Source organism: Podarcis tiliguerta (genome assembly GCF_965153285.1).
Source record: "Podarcis tiliguerta genome assembly, chromosome: 2".
In the NCBI taxonomy this organism is placed as follows: Eukaryota; Metazoa; Chordata; class Lepidosauria; order Squamata; family Lacertidae; genus Podarcis; species Podarcis tiliguerta.
Window position 1 is genome coordinate 93,000,379 of NC_139535.1, and position 10,813 is coordinate 93,011,191.

At 51.2% G+C, this 10,813-nt stretch overlaps 1 protein-coding gene across 1 annotated transcript; it reads right to left on the reverse strand.

Moving 5' to 3' along the window:
* Window positions 1–5,338: 5,338 nt before the first annotated feature.
* CBX8 (chromobox 8) lies at window positions 5,339–10,541 on the reverse strand. Its single transcript, XM_083428760.1, has 5 exons — window positions 10,126–10,541; window positions 9,489–9,532; window positions 9,197–9,262; window positions 8,997–9,063; window positions 5,339–8,753 (listed from the first exon to the last, which is right to left on the reverse strand). The coding sequence occupies exons 1-5, from the start codon at window positions 10,192–10,194 to the stop codon at window positions 7,905–7,907; spliced, it is 1,095 nt and encodes a 364-aa protein (XP_083284886.1). The 5' UTR covers window positions 10,195–10,541; the 3' UTR covers window positions 5,339–7,904.
* Window positions 10,542–10,813: the final 272 nt, after the last annotated feature.

A 10,813-nucleotide genomic window follows, 5' to 3' on the forward strand; every position in this document is an offset into this window, starting at 1 on the left:
CATGGGGCCGCTGCAAAATTCCTCTTTTTGCTTGGAGAAGGGAAAGACGTGGATGATCCTTCTTCCCCTTGGGCTACCTGGTTCTGTCTGAAATAAAGACTGCAGCCGCACCGAGTTTGTGCTTCGGCCCATCCACGGACACGTCGCCATCCTCAAGGGACGTGGACTGTTTGAACCCCGCGCCAACTGGTGGTTGCGCGCTCGCGCTCTTCCTTTTCCCTCCGTTTGCAGCGGAGGCTGCTCCATTTGGGCAAACGAGGCACAGCCCCTCAGCCGGTCCCCCACCTCCACTTCTTGCCTTCCTGACTTGCCCCCAGCCCAGTGGGCAGCACTGCACGTCAGCTTCCTCCCTCTCTCTGCCGCCCTTTGTAGGCCTCAGCAGGGAAGAGGAGGGGGGCAAAACCTGTTATCTGCCCGGCTTTACCCCCGCCCTGCCGTCCCTGCCCAGAGGCACCAGCCACCGCTGCCCCCTTGGTTAAGTCCAGAATAAGTCCCTCTGGTCTTTGTCCATGGAGTTTTCTTGGCAGGGATTGAGTGGCTTGCCGGTTCCTGCTCCAGGTGGATCTCCTTTGGTCAAAACTCTCCACTATTACCTGTCCATCTTGGGTGGCCCTGCACGGCACAGCTCATAGCTTCTCTGAGTTATTCAAGCCCCTTCGCCACGGCAAGGCAGTTAAAGAAGGCTGATCGCCGAAGAATTGATGCTTTTGAATTATGGTGCTGGAGGAGACTCTTGAGAGTCCCATGGACTGCAAGAAGATCAAACGTATCCATTCTGAAGGAAATCAGCCCTGAGTGCTCACTGGAAGGACAGATCGTGAAGCTGAGGCTCCAATACTTTGGCCACCTCATGAGAAGAGAAGACTCCCTGGAAAAGACCCTGATGTTGGGAAAGATGGAGGGCACAAGGAGAAGGGGACGACAGAGGACGAGATGGTTGGACAGTGTTCTCGAAGCTACCAGCATGACTTTGACCAAACTGTGGGAGGCAGTGGAAGACAGGAGTGCCTGGCGTGCTCTGGTCCATGGGGTCACGAAGAGTCAGATACGACTAAACAACTAAACAACAACAAATCCCCTGGAAGGGCTGTTCTGCCCTAGTCGACACGGAAAAAGGAAAGCGGCCCGGCGGAGCCTCCGCACCTCTCTGTCGTCCAGAATTGAAAAAGCCACGCTGTCAAAATAAACCCTGGACGGCTAAGGGGGTGGATGGTTCCCTGCTCCTCTCAAGCTTGGGGAAGTCCGAAACGTGAAAACTCAGCAGTTCCATATCAAGGAGCGCAGCGGTTGCAAACACAGCTTGTATAACACCACCTAAGGAGGGAAGTCGCCTAAAAACAACAAAATACAGGTCTCGCCGCCTTTCCTAAAAACAGCGGAGGAGACGGCGAGTTCCTTGGCTATTTTCAGGAAAGGACTCCAAGACCCCGAGTAACTGGATCCCTGCCAGAAACTGAATCAGATCTTTCCTCCCACACCGGCAGCGCATAGGAAGCGAGGCTGGATGCGCAGGGCGCAACGGGGGGTGCGGGTGCTGGCGATAGAAGGAGAGGCGCCTTCCCACGCGACGGGGGTGACCAGCCTTGGCGACTGAACTGCATCCGGGACAGGACTTTCGTGTCAGCTCAAACCTCGTGACACCTGAGCGCCAAGCTCAACTCAGTGCAGACATTGACAAGGAACGGGTGGAAGCATTGCAGAGATGAATGCTCACCCTTAGCTCCGAATGGCCCAAGGCACCGCCTTCAATTGTCTTAGAATCACAGAATCGTAGAGTTAGAAGGGACACCCCCCCCCCCAAAAAAAGGGGTCACCAGACTGTTCCTTGAGCTCCTCCAGCACCTTCACGGAGGAGGCCGTGAACAGCCTTGAACACAACGGGAAACAAAGAACGGTGCCTGAGGCAGACCGCCGGCTTATCTAAGCCGGTCCTGCCTACACTGGTTGGCAGCAGCTCTCCTGGGGACATTCCCAGCCACGCCGGGAATTGAACCAAAGCACCTCTGAATGCAAGGCTGAGCTACCGGTCTGGCGCCCGGCTCTCCCTTTTGGACAAAGAGGGGAGTCGGTGTTTTGAAAGGAATGCGGGCTTCCTTGATACAGTGGTACCCCGGGCTACATACGCTTCAGGTTACAGACTCCGCTAACCCAGAAATATTACCTCGGGTTAAGAACTTTGCTTCAGGCTGAGAACATAAATTGTGCTCCCGCGGCGCGGCAGCAGCAGGAGGTCCCATTAGCTAAAGTGGTGCTTCAGGTTAAGAACAGTTTCAGGTTAAGAACGGACCTCCGGGACGAATTAAGTACTTAACCCGAGGTACCACTGTATTCTCTCTTGATCTCAGTAAGGGAACAGTCGTGGCTGAGCTGATCTTTCCGGGAGGAGACGCAGAGGCACCGTGCAGGGACTACTAAAAACATCGGACTAACACCAGCGGGCAGAACAGGGTTCAAATCTCCGCTCAAGCCAGAAACTCATTGGCTGGTCATTGGATCCTCTCTCTCTCCCGATCCCTAATGTTGTTTTAAAGAGGACAAGCCCCCCTCGAGTTGCTTTGGAGAAAAGACACGGTAAGAATCATAGGAGCCAACCTCTAGGGGCCGAGGGGTCTTTGCCCCCCCATACAATATTTGAGGGGGCCCACAAAGTTGATGTGCAATTGCCATTCAAATGGTGATAGATTACGTGGGGCGGGGCTTACCTTCCTCCCCCCACCCAAATGCTTTTGTTCAGGTTGTTAAGAATGGTCCTAAATAAATATGAATGAGATGCTTCCAAATCGGGCGCATCCTTCATGAGGACTGGATGCTTCTTTGCAGGACCACGCAACCCAACTTAGGTGCCAGCTGCCCACAAAATTCCCCATGAAAAGGCCGGGCACCCACACATTTCGGCGCCAGGGCCATGCACGCTGCAGGGCAGCCACAGCCCCGGGAACCCACGGTCGCGGGACCAACTGCTACCGAACCTGCGTTTCTGGGCTTGCTAATTGCTGGCTTGGCGTCGCGCACAGCCGAAGGGAAACACGCCGCAGCAAACAATAATTAAGCCAGCACCGCGTCTACGGGAAAGGAGACGCTCCCGACCAAAACTTGGCTTTTCTGATAGACAAAACTGTTCGCTGTCCTTTCTCAGCGTGAGACATTCAGGATCCAAGATGGCCAGAGATGGCTGGGATGCAAGACTAGGTGGGCGAGAACGGGGCGAGAGTGGAAACTCCACCTCCAGGAAAATCCTAAAATTAAATCATCTAGTCGCTCTGGAGTTGCCCCTCTCTGTCCTTCCACCCACCCCCGTTTTGTTGTTGTTTTTCCCGAAGGTAAGGCGACTTCTGGGGGTGGGGCGCTCTTATAATTCATAAGTTTCTTAATGAAATGCAAGCCGCGGTTCGTTCTGTGGCTGCTGGCTCATCGCTCGCTTGAGAGAGGGTTTTATCCCGCTTAAATATACGATAATTGTTGCTGCTACTCATACAGACGACCCGCAGCAACATGAGCTTACTCATGAGTAAGGTAAACGACTTCACGGACCCCCAAGACAAAGGGTGCTAAGAGTTAGGGTGGCCGTGGCTGTTCTCAGAGGCAGCCAGCGCGAGTTGTACTCTGTTTTTCTTTTTTTATTTAGCAGGAAAGAGCACGGGGTGCCGGACGGCTTTTATCATTCCCCAAGCCAGAGTGCTGCCTGCAGGATCCCACTTGAACCTGGGAACCTCAGATTTAAATCCCCACTCAGCGAAGAAACTCAGCCCACCCTCCCTCTCAGGGTTGTTGTGCCAAAATGTACGAGAAGGAGGATGGGATGAGAAGTTAACTTTTTCAGATCAGGCGTCGGCTGTTCTCCTTCAGGGAGGGTTGTCCTTTAACTCCCCCCGCTCCATCCTCCCCCCACCCCCGCCCAAGTGAACACAGAAAGTTATTCTGAGTCTAAGCCATCTATTCTAAGGCATCGAGTGACAGCCGCCCTTGGGTGCTCCGCAGTCTGGCCAGATTAGCAGAACTCCTGCGCATTTCGCTCTGTCTGGTCATGGGAGAAGATAGCTAGGACTTGGGGAGACCGTCTGCAGAGGACGCTAGGCATGAAAACGACTTCTGCTTCCCCAGAGCTGCCAGAAATGCGATAGTGCTCCTAGCAACGTCAAGGCTAGCGGAGAGTGGGGAGGCTATGGAGGCAGTTCCGGAGAGAGCAAGAGGACGCTTCTCCACTGCTGTTATCTCCATAGCTAACCTTGAGCTGCAGCCGCTCCTTAATCCTAAACGAAGCGCAGCAGGCCAGGACTGTCCGGCCCTGATCGGCACGAGCTTGCCGTCCTTGGCTTGCTGCATTTAAAATCTGAGGTGGGGGCGCATTTCCTACTCTTGGTTCGTACTTTACCTCAAGCTCTCCAGACCAGAGACTGCTCCTCTAAAGGTTAAGATAGGGCTTTCCTCCCCGTTTACTTTGCATTTGCTCAGTTTAGAGCATTACTTGGAGTGTGATCCCATCGATGACTTGGCTAAGAGGAAAACTTGCATCGTGTGAGCATTTCCTACCATTGAAGTCAGTGGGAACGCGAATGAACCTCGCGATTCTGTTGGATGCAATAATGCGCACGCGCGAGCACACGCACACACACTCCTGGCCCCGCTCCACTTAGAAACCCAGGAGAACCGCTTAGGAACCTGCGAGGGGGAAAGTCCGAGATGGACCCCTGCCTTTCAGCGTTCACCCATGCAGCTTCCACTGCTTGGTGAGTACCAGCTAAGCAACAAATAAAAATAATAGGGTTCTACTCTCGTTTATAACCTCCGGTATATTCAGATCACTGTTGGAATGAGTGGCAGGGAGGTCTTAGACTGAAAATAATGTGGCAACAGGATGGGAGTTAAAAAAAAACAGGCCGGTATAAGCAGAGAGACCAAAGCAAACCACTGGCAGAAATTCCTAGCCCAGTTCCCTTTCTAGGCTGGTAATAAATTTTATCATCTGGCTGGGCTATAGTTCAGTCTACCTATGGAGATCTAGGTCTCTTCCAGGGCTTAAATGTCTTCTTAAGCTACCCCCGCCCCCCTTGAGAGATGTGTTCCAACAAAGATAGTCACAGGCAGCATCTTTTCCCCTTGACTGAAACATCTCACTCAGGAAATGGTACCCAGCACAGCCCCCTCTGGTTACTGCAGCAGAAGCACTGCTGAGTCAGCAAAAGTGGCCCAGTCGCCTCCCCGCCTCCCCCCCCCATGCAATCCAGCAGTGTGTTCCAGCAGGGAAACACACTGCCAGCAACCCTCTGTATTGCAAATGGGGGGGGGTGTTGCATCTCTCTTGAACTCCACAGAGCAACAAACAAAACAAAGCCAAGTCTCTATTTACAAAGTTGTATATATATTTCAGTTCACATAAAAAGCAGGTACTGTATTAGACATTCAACACTGGCCGAAGACACCTACTTAAGCTTCACTTCTGAGACTTGTTAGGCCAGATCCATGATTATAGGTTTTGTATTTTCTTTTCCTTTTTTTTTTTTACAAAGAGAATTAAATAACTCACACGCACATACATTCAATATATGTAACTATGTACATACACATATACACACCCACATGTATGTTTAGCTTTTATATACCCATGGGCATGCGTCAAGAGACACACGTCCGTCAGTGGCACAGAGCCACCTCTGACACCTGAGGAGGTAGGGACCGCATTTGTGATCTCTTTTCAACCCAAGAGGCATTCCTCCTGGCCACTACCCTTTCCCCAACCCCAAACCCTCCAGCCTCTGTAGCAGGACTACGGAAACCTTTGTCAACATACAAAAAGCTGACATACATATTCCCCACCCACCCCATGTAGGAGAACTGAACGCATCTGTAGTTTGTTTCATGAATTTTTTGAACTGAGATTGAAATTTTGGCTTCATTTTAGAAAGGAGGGGACAGAAAATAAGAACCTGACTTACTTCCTTCGCTACAGTCCCAACGAAAACCCCCACATTTGTTTCGTTGGAAGAAACCTCCAAAATAATGAACAGAAGCAAGAAGGTGGGTGAAGAAGCAAGACATTTCTAGTTGAAACCAGGGAAGGAAAACAGCCCTCCTTCTTACACCCAACCTTCATCCTCCCCATGTCTCATTATGCCACATGTGCTTTCATCCCCAGCGCCGTCCCCAAATTAGAGCATGCTTTAAAAGGTTCCAGCAAGTAGGCCATTCAGAGAAAAGACAGAGAAGGCTACTCACCCCCCCCCCCGCCAGGCCCTTAGAGACTGCTAGACAGATTTGTGCTTTTTGAACCAAGAAGAGATGCTTAAATCAATATCTATTGGGACACCACAACACCTGCTAAACACAAACGAGAGCAAAGCCAGCCTCCCATTCTGCACACATCCCCTCTTAATGCAGGAGGGTCTAACGCAGGGTTAGGAAACAAATTTGCATTCCCGGAAAAAAACAACAACTGGAGGGAGCTGAATATAGCAACGCATTTTACAAATCTTCAAATGTCAAGAGTGCTTTATGCAAGGGAGCAGGAGAAGGGTTTATGTTCAGCATAAAACTGGCAGGTGAAAACAACTATTTGGCTGTTGATCACAGAAAGAAGAAGAATCTCGTGTGGGACTGGGGGTAAGGGGGGGGGCGGAGCAGAATATACTTCTTCCCAGAAAGTACAAGAGAAAGAAAGCCACATATAAACAGGCAGCTTGCTTTGTAACTGATCCTGTGCCCCTAATTAAGTGTCTTTTAAAGAGGAGCTGCTTTCTCAGCCTCTATAATGGAGGCTTAACATTTCTAAGAAAGATAAAGATCTTCCCTAACACACCTTTTTAAAGACCCATCCAACAACCAGGGAAGAAGGTCAATTGTGGGGAAGTTGGGGGGGAAGAGAGAGGAGGTTTACTTTCAATGTAACAGCAGGATCGCCTAAAATATGAGCAGTGAGATACTTTCCTCCCCAACTTTTCTGGCATGTAAGGAATGTAAACAGATTTTTCTTTTTTTGGAGTGACTAGGGAAGGACGAAAGAAAGAAAGAAAGAAAGAAAGACCAGAACAAGTTAAGCTAAACTATCAGCTCAGTTACTTCTCCCCACCCCCTTCTCCCCACAAGTCATTTTAAAGTGCATGACAGCAGCTACACTTTTTCGGAATCTTGAAACACACAAAGCCCCTTTTCCCTTGCAAGAAAAGGTCATTCAAGTTAATACTTCTTTGCTAAAACATCTTTCGGTTTTTTGTTTTTTTAATTGACACATTTTTATAGCAACAACTTTAAAAACAAAAAACAAAAAAACTGGAGCAAAACATATGAAAGACAATACTGTAAAGTCAAGTGCTCACTTCAGCTGCCCAGCTAGAACAGTTGTGTATACAGCACACTTGATTGTACAAAGCAACACCTTATAATATAACAATCAAGAAACTGGAGACCTTTTTCGTCCCCCCAGGTGAATATAATACCCCCTATTTGCCCTCATCTTCTTTGGGGGAAGGGACAGGGTAAAAAAAAGGAAAACAAACAAACCAGAAAAAATGAAATCAATATGTTATAATTAGCTAATAAGGTCATTCACTATCTACACCTGCTCTTGGAACTGAAGTAAGACATACATCAGTTCTGTTTTTTTTTACTGTCCTTCTCCAAGAGCCTTAAATAAAAAACCAACAACTTAGAGTTGAAATATATATGTATATAGATATATATATGTATTTTTCTTTAAATAACATATTTACATCTAATAGAAAATATAACTCTAGAGATAATTTTTCCAACCAAAATTGAAATTGGTGGTGAGGGACTAAATGAATGAGTTAAGGACAGGTGTTTCCCCCCCCCTCCCCCTCCCCCAATCCTGTCCAATAAACCAAAAATCCAGAACCAGACAACAACCTCTACCCCAAACCCTTTAGATGCCTCCTCTTCTCAAAGGGAATTCATCGCTTTTCCTTGAAGAACCCTTGGTCTGTGCTGCTCTCCTTAATGGTAACTGTCAAGAAATTAGACGTCACATCAGTCACTACCACTTTCTCCAAGTTGTTGAGAGATGGGCTCCATGCTTCCTCTTCCGGGTCACCAAGGATCCTGGAGACAGGGATGCGGGCAATGAGAGAAGGCCTGCCAGCCTGGGTCCCTATACCATCTCGGTATAAGCCGCCTTGGCTCGCAGAGCTGTGCAAGATCTTAGGGGCGCCCAAGTCCAAACTACTTTGCCCTTTCGGATCCAGGAAATCTGCCCTGTGCTTTGTTAGCCTGGGGGGGTAGGCCTCAGGGGCACACAGCTTAATGCCAGCTTCTGCTCTGGGGCTGGAGACAGCGCTGGGTAACTCAGGCTCCCTTCTCCGAGCTAACTGGATCACACTGTGTCCTGAACTGAATTTGGCTGTGCCCGGGTTAGCTGCCTCTTCCAGTTTTCTGGCCTTTAGGTAATCGACCACGGCCTTGTCCCCTGGCTCCACCGATTTCCGCTTGCAGGCCAAGTCAGCCGATTCAGGCAGGTCTTTGTAGAGCTCTTTCCTGGGCTTGGGGCCTCGCTTTTTAAAGGCTGCTTCAGACCGGTCTTCCTCTGCCCCAATCCTGTTTTCCTGGATGGTCTCCACTCGGGAGGTGTTGGTGGTAGCAGTGGCGGAGGTGCTTTGAGGGGGCAATGGGATTTGCCTCAGTCCTTCCCTAGCACGGGAAGTAGAGCCCATCTCCTGGGGGGACCTTCCTGGGTACGGCACCCGGATCCCCCTAGCAGAGTCGCTACGGAATTCATAGGTCTTAGCTTTGGCTTTTGCCTGGGCCTGCAAACAGAACAGAACAGATAAAAAGGAACTGGATTGATCTAATACTTTGCCACAGCAGCTTCATAAATTTAGCTTATAAGGCTATCACAGTGTTTGTTTTTCCCTCTGGCGCACATATAGATATAAACACAGCAATGGACTCATTCCTCATTAGCAATGCTGCTTTTTGGTGTGATTTCTGTTACAAGTAGTCATTTGCCAGAACACACCTCTCTCTTTATCCTGTACACTTCCTCTTACCTTTAGCAAAAACGTTTTGGGTTTGGGGCCTCGTTTCTTAGGACCATAAAGTTCCATTTCTCTTTCCCTAAATGAGGTTTTTTAAAAGAAAAAAGGAATATTTTTTTTAAAAAAAACAGAAGATCATAGCATCAGATTAGCACTGCTCCAAAACACAGTGATATGGGTGAAAAGTAATTCCCCCTGCCTAAAGAGCATACCTTTCCTCAAAAGCTGCAAGCAGACGCGCATCTAGAATATTTTCCTCAGGTTCCCAGGTGCTGTATCTAGCCAAAGGAGAAGGAAAACAAAATGAGGTGGTTTGAGGGGTTTGTTTCTTTAATGCGTTCTTATTTTCCAGAACAGAACGAGTGCATGGTAACTTAAAAGATCGTCCAGTCCATCCCTCTTTCCATTAAAACACTATATTCAATTTTACTGCAAAATAAAACAAGGCCAACACCATCCTAAATACACATTCCGCTTCAAGGACTGCCTTTGACAGTTACTTACTTCTGAGACCAGCCCTTCCATTTCACAAGATATTCCATACGACCCTGCAGATGTCAAGAGGAGAAGACAAATTAGCATGCATTTCAGGAAGAGGAGGGGGGCGGTCCAGAAGAATGCAATACAACGCTCAAAACCATGCTTGTAATAAAAACCAAAGGTGCACTCAAAAGCATGTGTCAGGCGTGTGGGTGTGTGCAGTGTGTATGTGTGTGTGGCCAAAGGCGTGCCACAAAAATGCACATACAAGCGGCAAGGGCGAGAGAGAAATCCATACATGAAAAAGGGGGCGTGCTGCAAAAAACGTGATCAAACATGCATGCAGCGAATGCGTGCAGCGAAAGATCCGTGCAGCAGCCCGAACGGTGCATGCATGCAAAGGAAGGAGGCGCAGGAGCCGCTTTCGATGGCGGTGGCGCTGGCACCGTGCGCAACGCGAGCAGCAGCCCGGAGGAAGCGGCGGGGCTCCGGAGTGCTGCTGCTGCTGCTGCATCAGAAGGAGAAGGCAGGGGGGAGCAGCCGGGCCAGCGCCGCTCGCCCGCCTGCCTGCCTGCCTGCGGCCTCGCGCGGGGCCTGCGGGCCCGGGGGCGGCGCGCACAAAGCCCCGACGGGCGCTTCCCGTGCGCGCGAGGGCACCTACTTTGCGGATGCGTCTCTTGAGCAAGGCCTCGGCCGCGAACACCCTCTCGCCGACGGCGGAGAGCTCCATGTTTACTCGGCCGCGGGCAGCAGGAAAGCGGCGGCGGCGGCGGCAGCAGCGGCGGCCAGCCCAGCCCAGACCATAATACTCCGCTCGCTGACGTCAGCCTTCGCCCTCCCTCGCCTGCCTCCGCACTTGTTGCTGGCGGAGCCTGGCTGCCTGGCTGCGTGCGCGCTCGCTCCCTCGGAGCAGCCGCGGCGGTGGAGGGAGAGCAGAGGAGAGAGGGAGGCCGCCGCCGCCGCCGCCGCCGCCGCCGGAGCTCCTCCGCTCGGCCTGGGCCCGGCTCTTCCCCCGGCCGCGCGGCGCCCGCCTCCCTGCGACGTGAGCCGCGTTTCAATCGCAAGGGGGCGGCGCCCAAGGAGCAGGGAGGCAGGAGGGGGCGGGCAGGCTGCGTCCCAAGGAGGAGGAGGAGGAGGAGGAGAGCAGGGAGGGGGCTCTCCAGAGGGGGGAGGGAGGAGGGGGTCCTCAGCTGTCTGGTTCTGGAGACCGGGGTGGGGGGGAGGGGTGCACATCTAGGCAGCCCTCCCCAGCCACCCCCCCTTCCCCCTTTCGCAGAGAGACGCTGCAGCCTGGACTCGCTGCAGCTTGCCAAGGCACTGGGGCCCACGGCCTGATGATCTCCCTATTC

Coding starts and splice junctions, on each gene's coding strand:
- CBX8 (XM_083428760.1), bottom strand. CDS start 10,194: ATGGAGCTCTCCGCCGTCGGCGAGAGGGTGTTCGCGGCCGAGGCCTTG. Junction 9,263..9,488: donor TGGAAGGGCTGGTCTCAGAA/GTAAGTAACTGT, acceptor TCCTTTGGCTAG/ATACAGCACCTGGGAACCTG. Junction 8,754..8,996: donor CCAAAACGTTTTTGCTAAAG/GTAAGAGGAAGT, acceptor TTCTGTTTGCAG/GCCCAGGCAAAAGCCAAAGC.